Source organism: Carlito syrichta, unplaced genomic scaffold (assembly GCF_000164805.1).
Source record: "Carlito syrichta isolate Samal-C Ts95f unplaced genomic scaffold, Tarsius_syrichta-2.0.1 Scaffold308155, whole genome shotgun sequence".
NCBI lineage: Eukaryota > Metazoa > Chordata > Mammalia > Primates > Tarsiidae > Carlito > Carlito syrichta.
Window position 1 is genome coordinate 325,954 of NW_007252251.1, and position 26,468 is coordinate 352,421.

At 33.9% G+C, this 26,468-nt stretch overlaps 1 protein-coding gene across 1 annotated transcript in view; it reads left to right on the forward strand.

The window, feature by feature from the left end:
* The window catches only part of NKAIN2 (sodium/potassium transporting ATPase interacting 2), a 594,114-nt gene that overhangs the window by 68,655 nt on the left and 498,991 nt on the right, over positions 1–26,468 (forward strand). The window contains exon 4 of the mRNA XM_021716087.1: positions 13,188–13,268. Coding sequence (XP_021571762.1) covers positions 13,188–13,268 — 81 coding nt within the window. The remainder of the gene's footprint in view (positions 1–13,187; positions 13,269–26,468) is intronic.

The window sequence follows — 26,468 nt, forward strand, 5'->3', positions numbered from 1 at the left end:
CACATAGCTATCTTTTTAGAAGATTTCATTTCTCTGGGTATCTTAGCATACTAGAACTATTGAGCCCAAAATACCAGTATACCAAGAAGTATTCACCAGATATGGTAAGACTAAGGTTATACTCTTAACAGTATCCAGCAAAGAAAGGTATATAGGAGACAGGTATCACAAGAAATATTAGTAAATGTCTATCCTGTCACTAGGATTGGCAGGAAAAAAATGCATCCAGTAAACATTTGGATAGACATCTTTTTATGTAAAAGCAAGTTGGGAAATTGTACCGTACCAATTTAAGAAGTTTGGAAAAACTTTTTGACTCAGACTATACCTACAGTCTAATGCCATACAAAAGAACCAAAAGGAATGAGGGTTCCTTAATGTCTTAGCCTAAAGCAAAAATTTAAAATATAGGTATATATTTTGACCTGTATCTATATTTGGATATTTTAAAACCAAACATAATAAATAGGTATCTTCAAAGATCCTGTTGATAGGTACCCAGTATCTCCCAATTAAGGTAACTTGCATATTTTAGAAAACTGTTTATATGACTATTTGGATTCCTTTGAATTTGAATTAAGGCTAGGGAATAGGATAGCTAAAATGAGATTAAAGCCTCACTAGTTGAAGGAGACTATTTTTCCAATTTCCAAATGAAAAAAAAAGTCAGACCATGCTTATTTAATCAAAGTTTACAACCACCACATATCTACCACATCTTAGTAAAATATAATCATATAAATTTTGAAAATGCCATAAATCTTCTACTTTTGACTCCTTGACAATCCCTGTTTTCCTTATTCTAATATTTTTAATATTCTCTGTAATATTTTTTCTTCTTTCTCAACACCCAGATTGTTTACATTTCGAGTAAGACATCTAACACTACATTTGATATGTTTCTTCTTTTTTGGTTGGTTAAGTTGAATCTTGCTGATTGTTGAAACATACTTGGTTATTTGTTTTTTTATTTTATTTTATTCATGCTTTTCCTTTATAGGAAGAAAAACATAAATAACGCCCAATTTCTATTTAATTTATGATACAAAGCTTGCACTTAAAGACAAAACCCTGTATTTACTTTGAGTGTACTGTAATTGCGAAATCATTTCTCTATTTAGTAGAATATGATAGTCTTATTGAAGCAAAGGGTTTAGTATGTCTCTGGAAAACAAAAATAACCATAAGAAATATAAAACGTCAACTATTCACTTTTACATATTAAAGAAAAGCAAACAAAAATAGGCTGTGCAGAGGTTATAATGACAGACATCCCCATTCCTCTCTGTAAACAGGATTCAAATTTGTTTTAGGTATTTAGATGAACAGCAAAGCTCTCCAGGAGATCTAATGGTACTTCTAGTCCAAGGATTGAATCACAATTGATTAAAACAGTCATGGTCATTCCAAATCTTTTTGCCAGTGATTGGATTTAGGGTAGGCATGGACATATTTCAACTGATTGATTGTTAGGTTCATTGACTATCTCCAGAAAAATTCTTCTTTCCTAGAAGAATATAGTGTTGCATAGAGAAGGGACCTTTCTGCCTAGTGCTTCTCCCTTCAGGGTGTGTTATTTTGTGAGAATTTGAAAGAAAATCCCAGAGGTATAGCTTCAGAGCCATGACAGCAATGAACCAAAAGCAGCCCATTTCCAGACTATATATGGAAAAAAACCTTTTTTTTAACCTCACATATTATGTTATGTGCGGACATAGACATTCCTAATTGAAATAGTTGTTTTTCATTTTGCTTTCATTTTTATCCATTTTTCCAAAGTAATTCTGAAGTTAGTCCATTGGAGCCCTGCTTTTGTTATGGTAAATAAAGAATCATTTGATAAGTCTTTTTTTAAAAAAAGTTCTTCTAGAGTAGGAAGAAAGACCAGATATGGTGGCTCACGCTTATAATCCCAGCACTTTGGGAGTCTGAGGTGAGACACCTGCTGAGACCAGGAGTTGGAGACCAGCCAAGACAACTTAGAAAAACCTCAATTCCAAAAAAAAAAAAACAAAAATTAAGCTGGGTATGGAGGCACATGGCTATAGATCCAGTTACTCAGGAGGCTGAGGCAGAAGGATCACCTGAGCCTAGTGGGTTGAGGCTGTGGTGAGCTGTGATGGTGCCACTGCACTCTAGCTTGGGTGACAGAGTGAAACCCTGACTCAAAAAAAAAAAAAAAAAAAAGAAGTAAAATATGAAAAAAAAAAAACCTCTGCATAGCTTTAATTCATATCAACCATGTACAGATTTATCAGCAATATATTTATGTGAATTTGAAACCTCACTCTAAATGAATATTTGCAACATAAAAAGTACCCGATCCCCTAGATTAGAATTCTGTGGGAGAAACACGTATGCCACCGAGTTGAACATTTATCCACATTAGCTACAATTGCTAAACAACTAATTAGATCAGCCATGTGATAGTCAGAAATGCCTTTAGGTGACTATATAGAACTATATAGAACTAATTACCCTGTTAAACAGGTTGAACACATAGATTTTATCTATCTATCTATCTATCTAAACCAGGACTTATTGAGAGGACAGAAAATCACCCACAGTGGGAGGGGACCCAAAGGGGTTGCCCAGATTTTATTTTTGATACATTAGCAAGCCTATCTTTTTGAAAATTAATTGGGCATTATTTGTGTTTTTCTGAGCAAAACTTTCCAATTGTCTCTCTGGTAATAGTTTACAGATGTGCTGGGATTTGGGGCTCTTCCGGGCAACTAGGGGTAACCAGAGCCCCTGGATTATTGACTGTGAGTTGCTACAAGCTAGCTCCTTTGTTTACGTTCCGGTACCTTGCAAATAGTATCATTGCCTATGCACGCCGTTAATTTTTTCTTGAGGCACAGTTGAAAAACTCTAACTCAGTGCATGAATGATAATACAGCTGTTTAAAATTAATTATCTGTCAGATGGGAAAAGGACTCTTAACGCTTCTAGGTATCCCAGGATGTATCACAGATGCCTTCAAAGCGGTCAAAATGGTCATAAGCATGTAAGAATATAGCTAAAAGTGCTGCTTTCCTGTCACTCCTCTGGACCAGATATGACAGTATTCACTCGTAGTGTTAAAAATTAGCCAAGAACTGAGAATGAAGTATGTTTGGTTTAAAAACTGAGTTGACAGTTATCCAATAACTCCCAGTTTAAACCCTCTCCCCATTTTGAAGGCAACAATGATAAGCTGATAAATTTAGGAATTCTAATTTATTATTAGAATTTTTATTTTAAATGATATCATAGAATCCATTATTACAACTAAAGAGGATTAGCCCATCATATTGATGATGATTAATTATTGCTTTCCCCCTTCTTTGCTTTCAGTAAAAAGTTACTTGATAGTGTATCTTTTTCCAGGTACCTAACTCATCCTGACAACTTTTTACAAATCTGAAAAGATTCAGGACGCTAAAGTTATTGATTTCTGCATCCTGGAACTTTGTGCAGTAACTTCTGAAAGCAACAAAGCAGCCTCATATTGTTACAATGCTGGAAATACACTGATAACTTTATTGAGATGCTTATAAAACAAGAGAGTCTCATTTCCTGTCATAGACATTCACAGCAATTAGATCAGACAAATAAGTTTTTAAAAAATCGTGTTTCGCCGGGCTCGGTGGCTCAGCCTGTCATCCTGCGCCTTTGGGAGGCTGAGGTGAGTGGATTGCCTGAGCCCGCGGGTTCGAGACCCGCCTGGGCAGGCGAGACCTCATCTCTACAATAAATCAAAAAAAAATTAGCCGGGCGTGGTAGTGCACGCCTGTAATTCTGGCTACTCGGAAGGCTGAGGTGGAAGGATCGCCAGAGCCCAGCAGGTCGAGGCTGCAATGGCCGGGAGCAGCCACTGCACTCCAGTCTGGGCGACAGAGTGAGACTCCAACTCAAAAAAAAAAAAAAAAAAGGATCGTGTTTCTGTTTGTGTGCCATTCACAGATTAGCAATGAACTGACTCTGAAGTAAGTGACATAATTGCCCAAAAGGAGTGGATTTCAGTTTTCAAAATTAATTACACTTCTCCACAAGTATTGTAGGTATTATACTCTTTGGCATAATATTTCAGTGACAGAAATGTTTTGAAGCTGGGAAGATTTGGGTATATTAGTTTCCAATGGCTGCTGTGACAAATTACCACAAATGATCATAAACTTGATTTAGAACAGCAGAAATGTATTTTTCTGGAGTCCACAAGTTCAAACTCCGTTTAACTGAGCAAAAATCAGGGTCACACTGCTTATAAAATGTCTGGGCGGATTTCTGATCTTTGCTCTTCCAGCTTCTGGTAGCCCAGCTTTGAACCCACATCTTCAAAACACCCTCTGCTTTGTTCTCATCATCAGCTTCTTTGTGTGCAAAATACCCACCTGTCTCCTTTTACAAGGATACATGTGATTACACTGGAGTCACCCAGTTAATCCAAAATAAAGGTAGCATTCACAGGTTCCTGTGATTAGGATGTGAATGTCTTTGGGAGGGCCATTTCTCAGCCTACGATTGTATGTGTAGAGGCTGGGAGGAAGACAGGCAGAGGGCATGAAAACAATGGAATAGAGAGTATTAGATGTATAAACATCTTGAAATTTACGTGATCTTATTTTTTAATTGATTTTAATACATCTCAACTATGATTACCGTAGGTACCAGAACCGGAGGCCATTTCATTTTCTTTAATGTTATTAGACTAATTCAAGAAAAGCTTGAATACAAGGAAAGTCACTCTTACTAGAATTCTGTCACAAAACTGAGACTTAACAAAAATAAAGATATCAGCAAATATGACTTTTAAAGCATTTGCTGACTGGCAAAAATGAATATAGTTTTTTGGTGCCCCTTCTAAACACATGTGGTGATGAATATGTGCCAGTGAAACAGAGGTTACCTTTTCATCAAGTTAATGGGGCTTATTTTCTTATCCATCACTCTGAGATGTCTGAATTGCCCATCTACTTCTTAAAATCTTAAAGAACAGATATACATGAATAAAATCACTATAATTTTTAAGTTGCACAAATTTCAGCTTTTAAAAGTATAGCTTGATATTTTTCACTAGCTGTTATGTTTTATTAACTTCAAAACCCTGATTTATTTGTATACATCAATGGGAAAATTCCTATATAACTTATCATTATAGGTGTCTAAAGACCTTTCGGTGGCATGCACCCATCCTCACGACTGCAGGAATGTAAATATCTTGGCATGAAAAGTTTTGCAGAAATAAAACATAAGAAATTAGTCATATGCTTTTCTGTGTTAAGTGAATATTATTATGTTTTCAATCAGATAGGATGATTTTTCAGCTTTTACTTCAAGAAGACTAGAATACCTTTGGGATACTGTTTTTATCTGGAGTTGCATAAAATGTATGAACATATCCATATGTTCATTAAAACAATGCCTGTTGGATGTCTTAACATTTACAGTCTGTCTTGGAAAGTGTCAATTTATTTTCAGGCATGAGTTCCAGAAGGGTTCATATGTCTAGCTAAACTAAACACTTTCAAACAAAATGCAGATTTCTAGGAACTGATCATAGTGGAATGTTAAATAATAGAAAAGTAGTTGAATAACTCATGATTCATACGTAATCCTTAGTGAGACATTTTAGTCAACTGAAAAAATCCAGGTAAAATAATATAGAGAAAGATTCCTACTTAACTTAAACACACATCATAGAACTAAGCGCTCATGGGAAAAAGAATGAAAGCCTATACACTAAAATAATACTGGTTTGATTGAACCTAAGTATGGTATTTTCTCAATTTCCCTTTCTGATATTCAAAATATTAAATATTTCCTACAATAATACATATCTATAATAGAGGAAAACAATAAAATGATCCTATTGTAAAATAAGCTAAAAGTTACACCGTCTTTAAAATGCTTATGCAAATATAAAATCACAAGGAGGCTTGGTCATATGACAGCAGCATTGGTAAAAAGAAAATAAGAAGATAGAAATCTGCCTACTTTTATGATCTGCAGCATAATCTATGATAGAACTGGGTTTCTGTCAGATAATGGCTGATAACCTTATCAGAGCCTTCAGCCCTGGCCAAACCAGCAGTTGTAGTAATAGTATGTTTTTATGTAGATATTTTTTTAAAGGGACATGTTTTTATAGCATGAATTAGAACACAGGATTTACCTCACAAACCAAACTATCACTGGTTAAAAAGGAAATAAGTTGCTTTATTGAGACCATTTTCACACTGTTTATTTTAACAGTAGATGTGAGAGTGATGAGAATTCCTCAGCAGATTAAATGTGAAGGCTGTTGGAGATGAGAAAACTAAGCTAAATTATAATTCACTTTGAGTAAAAGATGAATATAGTCTTACCATTTTGACCAGGGATGTTTGTTTCATGAGTATACATTTATATCTATTACCTAATTGTTAATATAAAAACACTTAATTGTTAATAATTATAAACCTTGTATGTGTTTAAAGGAGTTGTTTTTTAAGATTTGTTAATTTGCAGTGCTTCTTAGGAATGCTTCTATCATAGTTCATTAGAACTGATTGTATTATTACATTTAAATTAACAGCTTGATATCAGTAATATTGGTGAGCTGATACCAGTTCTGCATCCTAATAAAAATAATCATGCCTGAAAACATTCCTGTAGATTGCATCAATTGCACACACAATGATAAATATCAATTAAATTAGGAGAGTGACTCACTTCTGTTTTACAATGTTTCTCTATATCATCTGTTGTAGTCACTTGCATCCAGCTGGTACTTAATAAGTGTGAACCGATTCATGGCCCAACCCCTTTCCTAATTAAGCACTTAAGGTAGCATGTGGCAAGTGATTGAATTGTGCCACCCTCTTTCATCTTCTAGTACTGATTATGGTTTTAGAATTATGGGTTTAGAATTAAGAATAATGGTTTTCTAAATTATGTTTTTTTAAAAGAAAGTCACTATTATAATTTAGTTTATTCATATACACTTATATATGATAAAATATAAAAACATTCAAAGCAGACATTTTATACCAGACATTTTTGTGGTAAACAAAATAAATAGTTTCTGCCCTCCTGAAGCTTACAATCCAACTGCACCCTAACTATGTAGAAGGAAGAAAAAAAGAAAGAAAACAATAAAAGAGATGTTTGAAATAAAGATTTTTTTAGGAGCCCATAGAAAATCATTTTCATACATAAAGTTTTTAAAAGGTGCAAGCTAAAGTGAAACATAATTAGAAAAATAATTTTATCATTAAATATTCCATTTAGTAATATTTTGCTTTAGAAGTCTTCTTGTAATAAATGTGCCTGAATTTAAAAACAATAGAAGTATTGTTTTTGAAAAAATTGAATATTATCTACTAATACATTATTCCAAAGTTTTTTTTCTTTCCAAACACAAAAGAAAAAGAAACAAGAGATTAAAAAGTCAGATAAGCCACAAATTTAAATTTTCATTTAAGTAATGGTTGCTTCTGCATTTTAATGTTATAAAGACAACTCTGTTTTTCTGAAATTGATTGTGTAGTCATTGTCGATTGGTAGAAAAAGTGGGAAAGATAATTGGTCTTAAATAATAGTTTCCTTTTTCCAAAATTTTTCAGGAAGAGATTATTTTGGAATTATGCATAGAATTCAGTTTTTCTCAGAATAATTTATAAATTCAATGTAATTATAATAAAAATTAAAAAGTTGTATGTGTGCATGAAACCCTGACAAACTATACTAAAATTCATAGGCTTTGAGTACATTAAATATACTTTTATAATTTAAACAAAATTAGACTTTAATTTTAGGCAGCTTTATTATAAGAGGGAGGTGGCAAAGCATTGGCACTGTCAATATGGCATCATTTGTTACTTCCAAACAAAATATTTATCAGCCTTTTAGTCTTATACATTTTAATGTACCTTTGTAATTATTATATAACCATGGTATATAATATGCCATGTCTCTGAGCCTAACCGAAATGTTGGCCTGTCATGATGATTGACAACCTTAACTAATTTTTTTTGTATATAGTTCATTTGATTTCATCATTGGGCCACAAATGCAATAAGGAAGACATGATGATTAAATTGCCTTTTTTAATGTAGTTTTACTCATTTTGCTGGATTCTCAACTCCAGTCTCTCAAATGGTTCACCTAGTGCTTCAGAAATCAATTCTCAAAAAGTGAATTTCATTATACAATAGAATTTATCTCTCATCACAGATAGTATCTCTGAGCTTCTATCTGCAACATAAAATATGTTTTATTTTTGACAAGAAAAATGAGGCTAACGCAAGATTAGTTTTATAGCAGAAAACTACAAGTTTGGTGATATCTAGCAAGTGTGATACGTTGTTATTCTGTTAGGTTATCTCTCCTGGGCACATCCTTTCCAATTATACTCAAACTGAGCAATTGTCAATTATGTCACATCAACTAGCTGTAGCAACTGGAAAGAAGTTTGTACAGATCTTTATGCTCTTAAATAAATATAATGAGTAATTTAAAAACAGCGTGAATAACAGGGTTTATATTGACAGAAATCGTAGACCAAATTACAAAAATCCTAAATCTTCATCAGTATTTAGTTAACTAGGTAAAATCCAACAGGAGGATATTTGATTTAGATAAGTTCTAGCTACTAAAATGGAAAAAAAAAGTGTAAAATAGAATAATACAAAGAAAATAGGAGAGTGAAAACAGGTGGAGTAAGAAAAATAAACGAAATGAAATTAACGAGTAAAGTTAAATGAGATTAAGCCCTGTCTTTGAATAATGACACACAAGCAGTCATTATCTGTAACACTAGTGTGGCTTTCTGTGTTTATTAAAGGAGTCACACCACTGATGGTGATAATTCTCTTGGTTAAATCTATAATGAAGTATAGTACATTGTGAGGCTAACTCTTTTGTAATGAAGTAAACAATAGAATGAAAATAATGCAAGTAAAAGCTGAGCTATGATAGGTCCATTTACCATGCTCCTTCTGTGCATCTCCTTCTTGATTACGTGGGAAAAGAAAGGGTACAAAATTATTTCCAATAATACTGTGAAAGAGCAGCTCATAAAACAAGATATAGAAAAAGCTTTGGAGTTATGTGTTGTGTTAAATCAGAAATAATACGTTATTGTTTTAATGAAACCCAGTGAAGAAGGGTTTGTTTCATGAAATGCCGTCCATCTATTAATATTGACATTAGTATCTCAGAAAAATTCTTCTTTTAGGGATATGTTAGATGAAGGGAAAAAAGTCTAGGTTGTGTGTTCAATGATATGGACCAAAAAATAAGCTCATGTTTTTTAATTTCCTAGGGAATCAAACTTTGGGGATTTACATTATTTTATAATATAGGTGCTCTATGTTATTTTAGCAAGAAGAGATGATGATGTAACATCGTTATTATAATAGAATGGTAACATGTAGTGAGAACTCAAGTATTGTATACAATCAAGCATTCTCTCTTTCCAGTCTCATGTGAGTTTATTACTATTAATAAGCCTATTTTACATTTAAGTTTAGTGAAATAGTAGACATAGGATTTGAACTATAGCCAAGAGTGACAGAATGTGACATTAGGTTCCAAGTTCTTCACTTCTATATGCTATTTATTATACGTGACCCATTATCTTACCTCTCCTTCTGTACAATTCTTCATTTTGATGACTAAAACAAATTTTTCAACTTGATTTTTTTGACTAAACTATTATAATTTACATTTATACATACACATAAATGTAACTAAGTGTAAATGTTGTCTAAATCTGAATGAAGATTCCAAATGATTGTATATTCAATATAATAGTGAAGTAGTGACTATGCCTTGTATACAACATGTATGTGGATAAATATTTTTAGTATTTAATGAACTTAAAATATAATTTCAGCCGTGAAACAGAAAAACTCAGCATTGATATTCTTTAATGCCATATCAGAAAGCATGCTTGCCGATGACAAATCTTCAGAATTATTTGATATATGTAATACAGTGTCTTTCATCAGTTCATCAACATTTACCAAACATTTTACTATCCTGCTACTTTGGTGTTTAGTAAATGGTGTTTATTTGGCTCTCCTATATAAATAAGGTGGGAAAATGTGTCACTACGAACAAAGAATATCATAAAACGTTATAGCCAGCCATTCTTTCTTTCTTGTAGTCAGTTAAATCAAGTGACTCAAGCAAACATAAATGTCTGCTTGGATTCTCTCTTCTCTAGCTGGAGATTCTGTCTTACTGCAGCCTGTTCGGCTTCGTGATTCTGTCCCCTGATCCCAGTCCCCAGCCCTCGCCTCACAGAGCCTTTCAAATCCTTTCTTTTGTCTTGTGCCATTTAATTTTGTCCTCACGTTATACTCCACTAAGCAATGCAACATATTCAGCAGTCAGATGAACTCGTCACCTTTGGAAAAAAGCATAGTCATCATTTAATATTCTATAAACTCATCATGTCGAGCTCTCTGCGGAGAATGGGTTCTCCATCTTGTTATGGGTTCTACATCTTGTTCTGATTATTCAAAATAACAAGATTTCACCCATACTTCTATGCATTAATTCCACGATTTACAAAATATTATCTGAATACCCATCTTGTACAAAGCACTAAATTAGGAACTTAAGGATATAAACAATTTTTTTCAATAGTCTCTTTTCTTAAGGTGTTTATAATTTTACGCTTTGGAGAAAATATGCAAATAATTAGATACAAGACACTGGAATGAACTTAGGACAAGCAGAGTTTATTGCAATACTAAGTAGGGCTCAGCCAGTTCTGATTAGGCATCACTCAGGAGATGATATTTGAATTAACCTTTGAAGAAAAATTAAAAATTGATAGGTGATAAAAGGAATACCTAGGGGAAAGAAAAATTATTAAAGGATAGAGGGATCATATACAAAAGGTTACAGAAGTAAGAAGTATATGTCCCTAAACATGGAACAGCAAGTAATAGATGTGTCTGGAATCTAGGGTGACTCCAGAAATGAACTGAAACATGTAGTTCAAAAGATAACATGGTACAAGATTATAGAGGTTCTTGAACCATAACATAAGGAATTTGGAGCTCTATACATCTAAAGGATAGAAACCATTGCTGTTTGTTTCGCAGAGAAGTGACAAGTTACACTCTTATTCCACTTAAAAATTCACACTTGCTGTTTCCTTTTTTTTACAGTACCCTCCCATTATAACCCTTCCAATCCCCCATACTTTTCTTTGATTAAGTCCATAAGATAGCTTGACTCACCTCTTCTGGAAGGTGGTTTAACCTTTCTGTTAAAGATCTTTTCCCCAGGAATTTATGAACTCCTCCATCTTTATGACTTTATTCTTTGTGCTCAGACTAATTCTTGTGTAATAATCCTCTCTCTCTTCTCTCTCTCTCTCCCTCTCTCTCTCTCTCTCTTTCTGTCTCTCTCTCTCTCTCTCTCTCTCCCTCTGTCAATCATCACCCTCATTTGACTTGAATTCATGAAGAATTTATCATTGGTCCTTGTATCCTCAGTGCCTTTCTAGCATGTTGCTTTCTAGGTTCTTAATACATTGTAGCTCATTGAATGATCAGAACTCTGTCTTGCTAAGAAAATTTGTCATCATTGAATATAATACACTAAATAGACAACAGAATACAATTAGGAATAATAGCTATAATAGCTAGGTGGTTACTGCAATAAGAAGTAGTGAGAGGGCAAAATAAGAAGGTGAAGAGAGAAGTGAAAAAGAGACACCAAAGATAGAAAGGTTGGGATCAAAACCCCAAGTGCCCATGCCATAAGAGATAAGATAGGGACCTCATCAAACTGACAGGTTTCTGCAAAGCCAAAGAATCCATTGAGAGAGCTGGAATATAGTCCACAGACTGGGGGGAAAATTTTTTTACCAACTGTATATCTGACAAAGGCCTGACATCTAGGATCTACAAGGAACACAAACTTGCCAAAAGAAAAAAACAAACAGCCCCATTACAAAGTGGGTAAAAGACATGAATAGACACTTCTCAAAAGAAGACACACGAGCAGCCAACAGGTACAAGAAAAAATACTCAGCCTCACTAGTCATCAATGAAATGCAAATTAAAACCGCACCGTGGTACCACCTAACTCCAGTCAGGATGGCCATGATCAATAACTCAAAAAAAAAAAAGGGTGCTGGAGATGATGTGGGAGAAAGAGAAAACTTCTACACTGTTGGTGGGAATGTAAACTAGTCCAGCCTCTGTGGAAAACAGTGTGGCAATTCCTAAAAGATCTAAAAATCACCCTGCAACCCCCCTACTGGGAATGTACCCAGAGGAACTCAAATCATTGTATGTAAAAGATACCTACACACACGTGTTTATTTCAACTTTGTTCACAGTGGCAAAAACTTGGAACCAACTATGCTGCCCATCAAAAAAGGACTGGATTAAAAAAAATGTGGTGTGTATACATGATGGAATATTATACAGCCATAAACAAGGACAAAATTATGACTTTCACAGCAACATGGATGGACTTAGAGTCTATGATACTGAATGATCTATCACAGTAACAACCAAATATCACATGTTCTCACTCATAAGTGGACCTTGAGCAACTACCATAATACTACAAGAAACAGATTGGCAGTAGTGGAAAACTGCCAGGTGAGGGTGGGGGTGGAATTGGCAGTAGTGGGAAACTGCCAGGGGAGGGGGCACACCTCATCAACAAGAGTCCCTGCATAATGAACCTTTGTATACCCGACCCTGAATTGTACCCCACATATTTAAAAGATAAAAAAAGGAAGCTAATTAGATGAGAGGGAGGCAGAAAGACTGTTTGAATTTGAACCTCAACAACTTGGGGAAAATTGTCCTACTTGGGGGATGGTTTTGCTTAAGTAAACTCTGAGTTCTCTTTTGAGGGGTTGTACTAGACCTGTATATTAGAACATCTAATACTTTTAGATGCCTAGAAACCTTAATCACTCACTCTTAAAACAGAAGTTTCTTTTGTCTTCAAGCCTAAAAATTGCCATTAAGCAAATTTGAGCTGTAATATTATGTCCATAACAGTGAGAAAAAAATCAACAGAGTTAAACGTGCATCTAATTCTGATCCTTAGAAAGAAGCAGTATCTAACATTTCCCACTAATCTTATAATTTGGGTGTGCAAAAGTTCAAGTTCTATTTGAATTGTACTCAGCTGGCTCCAAATTAATTATGTGTGATTTCTCTCGTGTTTCTCTACAGTATGCTGTCTGGCTAGTCCTCTGGGTTACGTGGAATGTGTTTGTTATCTGCTTCTACTTGGAGGCTGGGAACCTCTCAAAGGTAATTCACCCTCTGATTTGCCTGAGACATCAGCAGTGTGTTAACAAGTCTCTTCTTAAGGCAAGGTCTCTCCTCTGGTTGCTTGGATGTGCCTCACGCGAAGGGAAATGGAAAGGTGTCTTGATTTATACCTCTGTATTCCTATAATTCAAAAATGTGTTTGGTGTGTCACTGAAAGATGCTTTTTCTTAAGCAAAACTAGTATGAAATGTTGATTATTAATTATACAGTGCACTTTAAAACATTGACCAATGAGAGATTTCTGAAGCAAAATAGAAATTTTTTTTAGAGAAAGAATCTTGAAGATTTATGAAATCACTTAGTTTGCTTATTACTCTGCTACACATTTTCCTGATTGAATTCAAATAGCAATGCCATAATTCAAACAATTAATGGGGTTTAGTCAAATAAAATTGTTACCAGAGGGATATAATTTATTGCAGAATGAATAAAATAAACACTTTATTCTAAAATAGTTTAGGAAAGACTTTAAATACTCGCTTTTTTCATTTAGGTTCTTTGTTCTCTCCGTGTGTGTTACTATTATATTTTTTAAATTAATGTCTTTGCTGTTGAAATAGTGTAGGTTTCAGCGTCTAAAACCACCATCCTTCTTCTACTGGAATACACTTAACAGCAAATAAGTCAAATGAGGCAATCCATGCAGGTAGTAGTAAATTTTGACTCTTGAGGGAGTTTCAAACTTGCATGTGCTTCCTCATATTAACTTGAGAAGACAGAGTGCAAAATATTCTTTCCCTTACGCTGCATGAGAGCAGAAGGCCCCTGTGAAGATGTTGACTTTTGAAAGCCCAGAGATGCTCACGTGCTTTAAGGGCTAAAAGAGCTAGCAAACAAAAGTAAAACATAAAAATCAATTCCCCGGGAACTAGCTTTGCTGGACTCTATGTTTTCTGATGAGAGAGAAGGGGAAAATAGTCATACCCATTTATAATTTTGTTTACAGGAGGTTCACAAAGCATTCGGGGCATTTTTTAGTGATATCCATTTATAATCTAACTGTGATATATGACTTTATATCAAGTAGAATTCATCTTAATTTGTTTTGTTCAATGACAAAAGATAAAATAAGGTGGCTTTATGGTATGAGAAAGACCCAGGTTTCCTGGGTGTGTGGTTTTATGATCAAATTTCGGACAAAGTCGTCATTGAGACCTGCAAAATCTGCCCTGGTGGGTGCCATTTCTATGTTTTGGTTTTTGGGGTTTTTTTTTGCAAGGCGTCATTCCTTAAGAACTTTTAGTAGCAGACAGTCTTTTCAGGAAAGTGCTGTGACCAATGGAAAGAAATTGTTCAGCGGCTCTAGGAGGGAAACCAGACAGGATTGCTGCTTAAAACTCACATTCGCCTCAATGTGAGAAAGGCAGTCACGCTTTTCCAAGGACTTGAATTCCTTACCCAATTTATACATCTCTGCCACTCTTTAATCCACTTTCTTCAAAGAAATTCCACACTAGAATGACTTTTAATGATATTTTCTATTTTAAATAATCACCTTAAAAATTGTAAGGCAGATGTTCAGACATATTGGCTGAGTAAAATGATCCAGCAGATCAGAGAATTTGTTTAATATTAAAAAAAAGGGAGAGAAAGATTTAAGCAAAGCTAGCTGCTCAAATGTTCTATAATTGTGCTCACTTCTCCACATGATAACTGCAGGCACAGAATAAAGCTTGTGATCTCATGACCTCGAACTTGGGTGCTGAAACTACTAAGAATTCTTCCAACGCTTGCAGGCAGATAATGACTGTCCCTTGGCAATGAAGCAGTTAATATTTTCTTTTCTTCTCATTTTATAAACCAAGACTAGGCTCTGCAGAGCACATGAAAAATTAATAATTTCCTTTTAACAAATAATCTAAAGGAAAACCATAAAGGGCAAAGTTGTATAGTTATCTATACTGAGTTTTTCCTCTCTTTCCTGTTCAAAGCATTTGAGAAAGGTATATTTATACCATTTAATTTTTTAGCCATTGCAATTGCCTCACATTCTTCAAATAATACAGTGCCAGAAGGAAGCAATGGTGATCGGAAAATGTTCAGATAGATAGAAACTGAAAAATGAGACTCCCAAAACTTCTGATAATACTTGGATTATAAACTACAAGCCATTTCTCACTGCACAAAATAATAAAATTGGGCATGTGTACCATAGGAATGGGTCAGTTAGTTTGAGGCTGAGAGGGAATTATGCAAAATAGAATCAGGGGAGAAATTCTGTGGGCTTTCTTTATGTGAAAGAGATGTTCATTTCCATAACATATTCTATAAACAGGTGATTGCTTCATAATGAATATTGGCAAGAGGTGACAAAAAGTGCTAAAACATTAAGATAAACTGTAGTGACCTGCTTAGAGTTTAGAACTGTGTGTTTGTTGCCTTTTCTGCATTTTCTAACAAACTGTCTGCTACACGCTTATGAGTGAAGCAGAGATTGGAGTCAATAACCAACATAGCATGTACATTCAGTAGTGAAATGACTTCATTACAATGAAATGATACACAAGACAGGCCTCTTTGATCTTATTTTCTTGATCTGCATAGTTGTATGATCAATATATTTTCTTCATTGAGAAATCTGTGAAAGCCCAACATTATTATTAAAATTTCAGTTAAATTTTGATTATTGTTCCAATAAAATTTAAGGAAAAATGAAACTAATCAACCAGAAAAACTGCTTTAAAAAAAACCTTATCTCAGTTAAATTAACAAAATAATAGGAATATAATACAAAATAATACATACTATGATAGCAACGAATAAACATATGCATTTTGCAATAATTAGTTCTCTACTATTTACATTCATGCTTTTGATATTAGTATTGAAACTAAATATCTTAAAGCATCCTACATCATGCGACTTCCTGGGTTGATATTTTAATAGATGTCCTGTTAAGGACAACCAGTACGAAATCAGTCAGCATCCCAAGGTGTCTGCTAACTTTTTTGGCAATTACCCTTGAGCATTAAATGTGAGTGGCACTCTTGGATTAATTGTTTTGAGAATTCCTCATGTAAATAGTAGTATTATTCTGTTTATTATTCTTGGCAGTTGTGATTCTCTTGATTGTACATCAATAGAGAGAAATGAGAATGAATCCCAACCAACTACTGAATTGAGTTATCTTGAAAAGAGGAGGGGTATGCTATTTGTTTGGTAATTTTTAACTTGAAAACACATAGCAGTTAGAAGGAAAACATATTATAATATGGCAATTATTTCATTCGGTTCATTACCTGGGGAAACAATATTTATGAAATAATGTTCTAAATGTAATACACAGGCAAAAATCTTTGTGGTCTTCTTGTCTGCAAAAAGCTCTCTTTTTTTGCATGTGATAAAATTGTAAATTACATAGGCTGAAATTATATTATACTTCTCTTCATATGACTATTTTGAGGACTCAGTTTCTACTTTTGTAATGTATGGGGTGTCATCAGTGAATGGTATACCTATCTTTAAAAACAAAACAATAAACTTGTAGAGTGTGAAGGGGAAACGAAGGGATTGTTTTACACTTAAAACAACCCGATTTGTTTTTATGTAACCTTTTGAGACTAGAAATGCAGGTATATAGCTCTCAGATTTTATTACAGTAACAGAAATTCATCTAGTTAAACATAATCAAAAGTGATTAATTATACCTAAAGTATGTTTCTGAATTAACACATTTGAGAGCAACTCCTGGAAAGCTGTCACATTTTAATAATTTTGATAGTTTTTTCAGAGGTCTAGATATAAGTTGTCATTTTAAAATTTTGTTATATAAAAACGTCATGTAAGTATGTGGCCTATTTAAGTTTAGGGAATAAAATTGCACTCGCGTGAATGTAAGAAACAGAAAGGAGATAAAACCTGTCATACACAGTAGGCTATAGGGAACAAATCCTCAAAACCAGATGTGAGAGCAAGGTGGAATAATGTTCTATTCCAACAATCTCAGTTTTATTCATTCTATGACAAAATGAATTATTCATTTAGAGAGGTATCAGGTATATGTACATTTTTTGCTCAATAAAATCAATGCTTGTACTAAAATTTGCTTTTCCAACCTCATGTGTGAAAAGATGGTCTGCAGAGAAAGCTGTTATAGTCATTTTTTATTTGAATTAATACTGTTCTACAAGAGGTAAAAATATCTCTGCAATTACTACTAAACAAAGAATACTTAAGCTAATTGATTAAATATTCAATTTAACAACTATTTGGAATAAAATATATTGGATTTATTTTTTAAATTTTGATTTTCTTACTGCAAAATATGTATGGTCTGAGGAAATTTCAATTAAATATTCCTAAACTCATTATAACGTTTTTTATGTCTCAGTCATCAAAGTAGATTTTGCTGTATTATGTAGAGTCTGACATTCTACCTGTTAAGTGTCATTCTTTCCTAAATTTAGAAAGGAACCAACAAATTGGAATTCGCTGTTATAACCTCTCTTCGTTTGTATTCCTTAATAATTCATTGAATCAAAAAGATTATTTTCTTATTTCTTCAGTTCTTTTTTGTTTGTTTTACATTTCCTTGTAATACTTCTAAAGTGAGAAATAGGGTCCTTGAAACTTTCTTATTCTCTGTCTACATTCTTTCACTTGACAATATCATTCATCATCCTAATTTAAACTATCATCTTTACACACATGTCTACCAGATTTATAACTTCAGTCCTGACCTTGCTGCTAAGTTTAAATCCCACATCTCCAACTTCCTGCCGGTGTCATGTCAATTCCATTGTCACCTAAAATGCAACATGTCCAAAAAGATTTATCGTCATCCTCAAAGAATTCAGCTTCCTTATTTACTTGTTACTAGGAGAAGAGAAAACATTTAAAAAATAAAAATTACTTTTGAAAAATGAATAAAAGAGAAAGAAGAATTTTTAAGTGGGTTACAGAAATCTTTATAAATTGACCATTGAATAAAGCAAAAACCATATATTTGTGTTATGTATAGTGTAGACTTTAGACACCAACAAGTGGAAAACTATAGAAATCTGTCGAAGTAATGACTAGTCAGAAGTTTTAGTGCTCCAAAGAGATGAGCTGACTTTTTAAAAGATGCTATACGCTGGGGTCGTTTGCTGATTCTGGTTGAGACAGGAAGCTGAGAGTTTAGACTTTAAACCTGTTGGAGGCTATTTCTGGAGAATGTATAAATCAGCATAGCTTTGAGGGAAACAGTCTCAAGCATATAGGCATTTTTTTCTGTTCTGGTATTTGGTGAATTCTGTACAAAGCTTAAAGTGTAAAATGGAAAGCCTCTGAAAAAGCATAGTAAACATTTTTTGGCAGTCATACAAAACAAGTTTGAAAATAGAGGAGGGCTGTACAGACTAAACTAGACTTTCTGTTGAAATACCTAAAGAGCTAACCAGAGGCAACTCAGATACGAGTGAATATTACCAGGAGTAAAATCCAGGGGTCAAGTCCGCACAGTGCTTGATTAAGATAAATTAATAAGCAGCATTTTATCTGACTAGTTTTAGCACATGCTAAAAGAAAGGACATCATAATTGAAAGTGAAGGAAAAATATATACAATTGAAACAGACCAACAAATTATTCAGCTATTTTTAGTTATCTGATAAGGACTTTAAAAAAACACCTAAACACAATATATTGATAAAAATAAAGGGGGAAACTGAAGACAATATACTGAAAGATTAATGTTCTTCCAAGAGTTAGGATCTACATAAAGAGTCAAATGGAAATTCTAGAACTGAAAATATAATATGTGAAAGCAAGAACTCATTAGCTAGGTTTAATAGTACATTTAAAAGACTAGAAGACAGAACTGGTGGACTTGAGAATGGACTGGTTAAAATTTTTCAAACTAAAGCACAGAGAGAAGTTTAAAAATTTAGAAAGTGAAGAAATAGAAAAGGATGTCAAAAATATGGGCTCAGTGAAGTTTTTAGTACACAAATAATTGAATTACCATAATGAATGAAAAAATAGAATTGAATACGAGTAATATCTGAAGTGATGATGACAGAGTTTTCCAGAATTGATTAGTAACATCAAGCTACAGATTCAAGAGTATGCCCATATCTTGAGTAGAGTAAACATCAAAACCACATCTAGATAAAGATGAGTAGGAATGTCAAAATTCAAAATCAAAGGAAAATTGTAAAAGCCACCAAAGGCAAAAGACTCAAAGACCCAAAGAAATAGCCAGAAGACTGACAACTGACTTTTCAACAGGAAAAAATCAATCTAAAAGGCAATTGAATGACATTTTTAAAGTACTTTTAAAAACTCATCCTATCCATCAACAGGGTAATGGATAAACTGTGGTATATTAGTATAGTGAAATAGTACTCGGCAACAAAAGAGGATGAATTACTTACACAAACAACAGCTTGGATGAATCTCAAAAAAAAAAAAATGCTGATAGAAAGAAACCCAGGCTCAAAAAAGTACATGCTACCTGGTTACATTTCTATGAAGTTCTAGAATAGTGTAACTTAATCTATGGTGATAGAAATAAGACCAGTGGTTACTTGGAGGTGGGATCCAGTCAGTGTTGACAGGGAAGGAGCACAAAGAAACTTTCTGGGGCTGCTGGAAATGTACTGGGTGCTGAAAATTTTAAGGTAACACAAGACTATGCATTTGTGAAAACTGATCAAACTGCTCACTTAAGATGTTTGTACTTCACTGTATGTAACTTATATCTCAATAAAACAATTTTAATAATGTAAAAAAATTTTTTTAAAGCCCATCCTACAATTCTACACTCAGCAGAAATATTCTTCAACAATTAAGGTGAAATAAAAACTTTAAACAGCAAGCACTAAGATAATTAATTACTAGAGAGCCTGCACTATTAAAAAAAAAATTAAAGGGAGCTCTTGAGGCCAAAGGTGAAAAAAATAAAAATACCAGAGAGAAAAATGAAATTTCAGGAAAGAAAAGATAATGGAAATAACATGGATAAAAAATAAATGGAAAACAATAGCATATAGTTTTCAGAGACTTAAATGTACATAGAGCTAAAATGCATGTCAAAAATAGCACAAAAGGTAGAAAAGAGTTCAAGGGATTTCAGGTTCTAGCATTATCATGGAACTTTTAAAAGTAGTATTTATATTAGATTATGATATTCCAAGGATTATAATTTCTAGAGTAACTACTACAAGAAAGCAAACTAACTATAGATGAAAAAGTTAAATAATGAAAATAATTGATTAGTCCAAGCAAAGCTAATAAAGGAGAAAAACTAAAAAACAGTAAAGTCAGTAAGAAAAAAATAGCAAGATGAATGCTATAATTCTAAACAGATGGAAAATTACTTTAAATGCAAATGTACTAAATACTCTAAAAAACAGAGAAGTTAATAAGAAAAAAACAGCATGATGAGTCTATAATCCTAAATAGATAAAAAATTACATTAAGTGCAAATGTACTAAATACTCCAATAAAAAATTAAGATTGTCAGCCTGAATAAAGGCACATAGCACAATTATATGTTGTCTATAAGACATATGCCTTAAATATAAGGATTTAAATTATAGATTAAGGACAAGTACAAATGTATACTGGTAAACACAATTTTTAAAAAAATTGGTGTAGTCATTCTAATATTAGATATGAAATGTTTAAAGCCAGAAGCATTACTAAGGATAAAGGGGGACTATCATAATAATAAAAGGGTCAATTTATATGAGGATATTCCAAATCATTCTTACCTGAATGAAATAATATAGCTCTAAAATATATAAAGCAAAAATTCACAAAATTAAAGGAGAAATGGTCATATCTACATCATAGTGGGAGATTTTAACACTTCCCTTTGGATACACCAATCAGATAAAACTTCAGTAAGGATATAGAATTTCTATATAAGACAATCAACAAATTTGATATAACTCACACACACACACACACACACACACACACACACACACACACACGTAATAAAACACTGTGCCAAGCAATAAAAGGATTTTCAAAGACACGTAAAACATTCAATCATAAAATAATTTCAAAACATAGAATACTCTAGGTGTGGAATGATTTGCAATTATTCAGCAAGTATTGTCTGACCACTGCAGAATTAAGCTACAGAATCTGCAACTGTGAAAATTAAGCAATGCATTTGGGGAAGGGGTGCTTGGGTGGCTTTAAACCTTTATTTATTTTTCCCTTTAATTTTTTACTTTAAAGATGTGGGGTACAATTCAGGGTTAGATATACAAATGTCCATTATGCAGGTACCCTTGTGGATGAGGTGTGCACCCCCTCTCCCGGCAGATTCCAAATACTGCCAATCCCACACCCCACCTCAACCCCCGGCAGTTTCCTGCTACTGCCATTTTTTTCCTTATTGTATTACGATTATCGCTCATGGTTTGCTTATGAGTGAGAACACGTGATACTAATTTTTTTGTTTCTGTGATAGATTGCTCGGTATTATAGACTCTAAGTCCGTCTAGGTAAGCAACCATTTCTAACCCTATGGGCCCAGTAGGTTGGAATGGAGATTAGAAAATATTTTGATAAAAATGAATTCATTATTGTTAATATTAAAATATTGGGGACATGACGTTATGGAAGTACTTAGGGGAAAACATATGGGCTTAAAGGGAGATTTTAAAAGAGAAGAAATGCCAAAAATTAATGATCTAAACTTCCATATCCAAAAGCTAGGGAAAAAAATCAACAAAAAAACAACTGTAAAGGAAACTCTCCTGAAGTGAAAGATTGAAATAACAAAGACAATAGCTGAACTCAATACACATACAATAGAAAAAAACCATAAAGCCAAATTGTTTTTTAATGTTTGTAAAATTGATGCAAGCCCTATCAGGAAAGATCAAAAGAGAAAAATAAGTAAAAACACATTTTGCTAATATTGCAAATGACCCTATAGATTCTAGAGAAAGAGAGCAAGTACATTATGAACAAGTTTAAACTGATATATTTGACAATCAATATGAAATGGACAAATTATTTTGATAATAAAACTTGAACTAAATTAAAAATCTGAGTACTCTTTTATCCATTAAAAAATTGAATCATTAATCAAAGTTTTGACTGAAAAAAATAACACTGAAGTTTCCTTACAGCTTCACTAGAAAATTATTTAAAATATTTAGGAATGCTGTAATACCAATATTACACAAAAACTTTCAAAGTATAAATAGAAACTGAATCCCTGATTCCCATCTCATCTTTTGAGGGCTGCAAACTCTTACTTATTGGGGATAGGTGTGATTATTATCAAATGATCTATCGATTATTGAATTGAAACATAATATAGAAAAATGTTGAATATTTTCTTATAACTTTATAAGTATTTAATAATATTTTTAACAGTGTACTATAATATTTATTTACATTTCTATCCCAGCCACTTCAGTTAGCTAAAAGGCCATATGTCATCGTCATTATTCAGGAAAATGTCTACGCCACAGTAGTGAGGATATAGAATGAATTAAAGCATTTTAGATGTTCATAAATAAGCCATTTGGTACATCAAAAAACAAATGCACCAAGTTGCTCTTATTAATATATTATAATTATTCGTTTATTTAACGGTCCCTTCTTTGATGTAAATCATCTCAAAGGAACTGTTTTATCATCTCAAAGGATCAAGGACATGCCAGGCATATGAACAGTGTTCACTGGAATGAAATCATATTGTAATAAAGTCGATTTCAGTAATTGCCTAGATCCACAAATACAGCTGCTGGGAGCTTTTTCTTCTACTGCATCCTTGCATGGATAATGGGATCCACATCTCTCAAGGCTGGCCCAGCACTCTGTGGTGGTAGCAAGCACAAGGAAGGTAATCTCAGCAGCAGGACACCTAGAAGCCATGCTCTTTAAAATTAACAGTCATATGAATCACCTGGAGATCTTTATAAACTGTAGGTTCAGATTCCCTCGGAGTGAGGCCTGAGTTATTTCATCTCTAGAAAATTCTTCTGTGATGATGTCCTTGTTTGTCCATTGGATACAATTTGAGTGGTAAGGACTTGATATCTGGGAACTTTTACACAGGGCACATGATCAATTCTTGATTTCTGGCCATTTGAAGAAGGGATCCCAGTGTAGATCTTGATATTTGTACATGAACACATTTGATCGACTGATTTATTACTTAATGCCAACTCTAGCCAAAGTATCAGATGAAGCAACCAAGTAGATTACTCCAAGCTGTGAGAAGAGCGTATGCTTAAATTCATCCTTTAGTTCCCAAGTCATATTATCCTTCCTTTGTGTGGCAAAATCCCTTTCAGTAACCTCCTTATACCTTTCTCTAAGTTGGAGCTGACTCCCAAGTGGGTCTGGCTATGTCTCTAAGTTTTCTTTCTTTGCCTCCTTTCTTTTATTACAAGTGAATTTCCAGAAGCTAAAGATCTTAATTTCCAGGGTAATGAAGTTTTGGTATACCCACTGCAGCTTTGATTGAAAATGGCAACTATGCATACATATTCTTACTTCAATTTTGGCCTTCCTTACTCTTGTGGTTAAAACAGTGTAAACTATTTCACAGTTCTGCTATCTCCCCTTTTAACTAAGTCAATCTTCTCTCTCCACAAGATCTAGATGGTTTCTGTCGTTTTGATGACTCTAGTTAACTGCTTCAATTTGTACTTTCTTAGTTTGACATCTCTTCTTGCGGATACCCCCTTTCAGATGCCCCTGTGGGTGTCAAGAACTTCATCCTATCCAATGCAATACTATACGAAAATGACTGACCGTACTGGAAAACTATGGTGGGGGGAGGGAGATGGGATTAACAGTAGCAAATATCTGTCGGGGAACGGGGAAACACCCCATATCAACAGGGTGCCTGAATGAAACGCAATTGTATACCTAACCCTTAACTGTACCCCACAACTTCACAAAAAAAAAAAAAGAAAGAACTTCATCCTCTCCTTGTGGGGCTTAAAAGACACCCGGGTATTGAGAAGGGAACCTTCCACATAGATTTCCCATGAGCATTCAGCAAAGTCTTGGGGTGTGAACAAGCATTATTTCTGCTGGATGATTCACAGGCACCATGCGTGTGAACTGCTGACAGAAGACTTTCCCCAAAAGCAGTGAGAAGACTTTCCCCAAAAACAGTGAGTTGCTTGATTAACTAGCAGAATGGTCTCCAGGTAAAGACTTGGCTCCCATAGCCTCTGCGCTGATGGCAAATTTCAATGCAACAGCCTCAGATTGCTGACTCCGCTTTCTCCACACTATGATCCATTCATCCAAAGGCATACCTTACCCCACTGCTGCAGCTTCTTTCTCTCTCTGGGCATGGCCTTGTATGGTTTGGTCTATTCTTTCATTCTGTTATTAAAACATGAACTACACATGGTTTTCCTTATCCAAACTTTCTTTCTCAGCAACTTTTTATTCTCTCTTATAAATCAAAAGCTTTGGTTTCAAAGCTGTTATTTCTGATGTGGACTTTGAGAAGGTCTTTTGAAAATAAAAATAAAATCAAGCACTCACTATTTCTTTCTTCTTGCATTTCTACTAAAACAATGCTAATTTTCTTTGAAGCAATGAGGATATTACTAATTCACAAGGGAGAGTTTTCAAAAGGTATTGTACTTTAATTTGTACTTTCTTAGTTTGACATCTCTTCTTGCGGATACCCCCTTTCAGATGCCGCTGTGGGTGTCAAGAACTTCATCCTATCCAATGCAATACTATACGAAAATGACTGACCGTACTGGGAAACTATGGTGGGGGGAGGGAGAAAAACAAAAGCACAGCTGAGAGTATTCCAAGATAGTATTCTGCCAGAAATAAAAAGAAAGCAGACACAAACATGGTCTGCGCACTTACTAATCCCAGTTTTTCCCCATTGCTTACTCAATGAAGATTATTCTAGAATCATTCTTTTTATTCTATGCTAAGTTTTAATATGCCATGCTATTATTAGTTTATTATTTATAGGGCCATGCAAAATGACAAGAATATATTTGCATTAAGTGTTCCATAACTTTGATTTTAGACATACTTGAATTTTTTTAAAAATTTGAAAACTGCCATAATTTTAAAAAACTAATTGGTTCAGATTAGGATTATCTCCAATTAGATGAGCCCTTAGAGCTTGAAATAGCTTCACAATTTACCTGAAAATTATGTTCCATTCTAGCACCTAGTATGTTCTCAGCGTTTGATAAGGTCTGTGATGAACCTGTCAAAATCACTCCCTTCACTGTAAACTACCACCCGGATCTGACCCTTGGACTCATTTGGAAACCAAATAAAGATGGGCTGTTGACAAATTAGCTTTAGAGGGCAGAATGTCAATCCCTTTGCCTGCAGAGTCACTCAGAGACAATCGATACTATTATGAACCGGGGGAAATTATATGAAAATACAATCAAGGCATATTAAATAGTGACATAGATTATCTGTTCCTCTTCTAGCATCCACGGTTGGCAGTGAAAAAACAAATAAGTGACTGTTTTTCATGCCCTTCCTATGGTAACAAACCTACTCTATTCTCCCTTGTATTTAAAATTTACATTGAAAATGCAGTTGAACCTCTGGTTTAGGAGTTCAGTACACTATAGGCAACCAGGGAGCCATGTTCAGTAAATACTGTGTACTGGGTGCAAAACAATGTAAAGAAAATGAGACAATTTAACTCTCTTGATTGAGAATTGCATGAAGAAATTTAGAAATATTTATATTGTTGTAAGTTCCAATATAGCACTTAAAGTGTTACCTCCCTTCCTTCTCTTTGTAGATTATATTCTAAATTTTTAATAAAGCAAAATGTGTACACAGCCTGATGCAATCAGAAAAGCAGCTTAGAAGGGAAAAAAAGGAGGGTGACTCACTAATAAACAGCCATTTATAGAATATAATTAGTTTTTCTTTTCCCTTCATTAGTGCATATAACCTGCTAGAGGAATGAGTCTAATGGTAATTGCAGGACTCCAGGGTTTTCATACTCATAGGTAGTATAATACATAAAACTGAAGTAATTAGGAGGTATTTCAAGAAATGTCATCTTTCTCATAGTGTAAAAAGGAGGCATTTTGTAACAAAGTAGCTGCACTGACACCATAGGGACACTTTTTTTCCCCACCATGATGGAAAAATCTTTAGTGACAGGTCCTCAGATCTTTTATTTGAATCACAAATAAAAGAATGAATTTGGTGCTCTCAGTTGTCCCGAGAGGAGAGCCAATAGCACACAAATTGG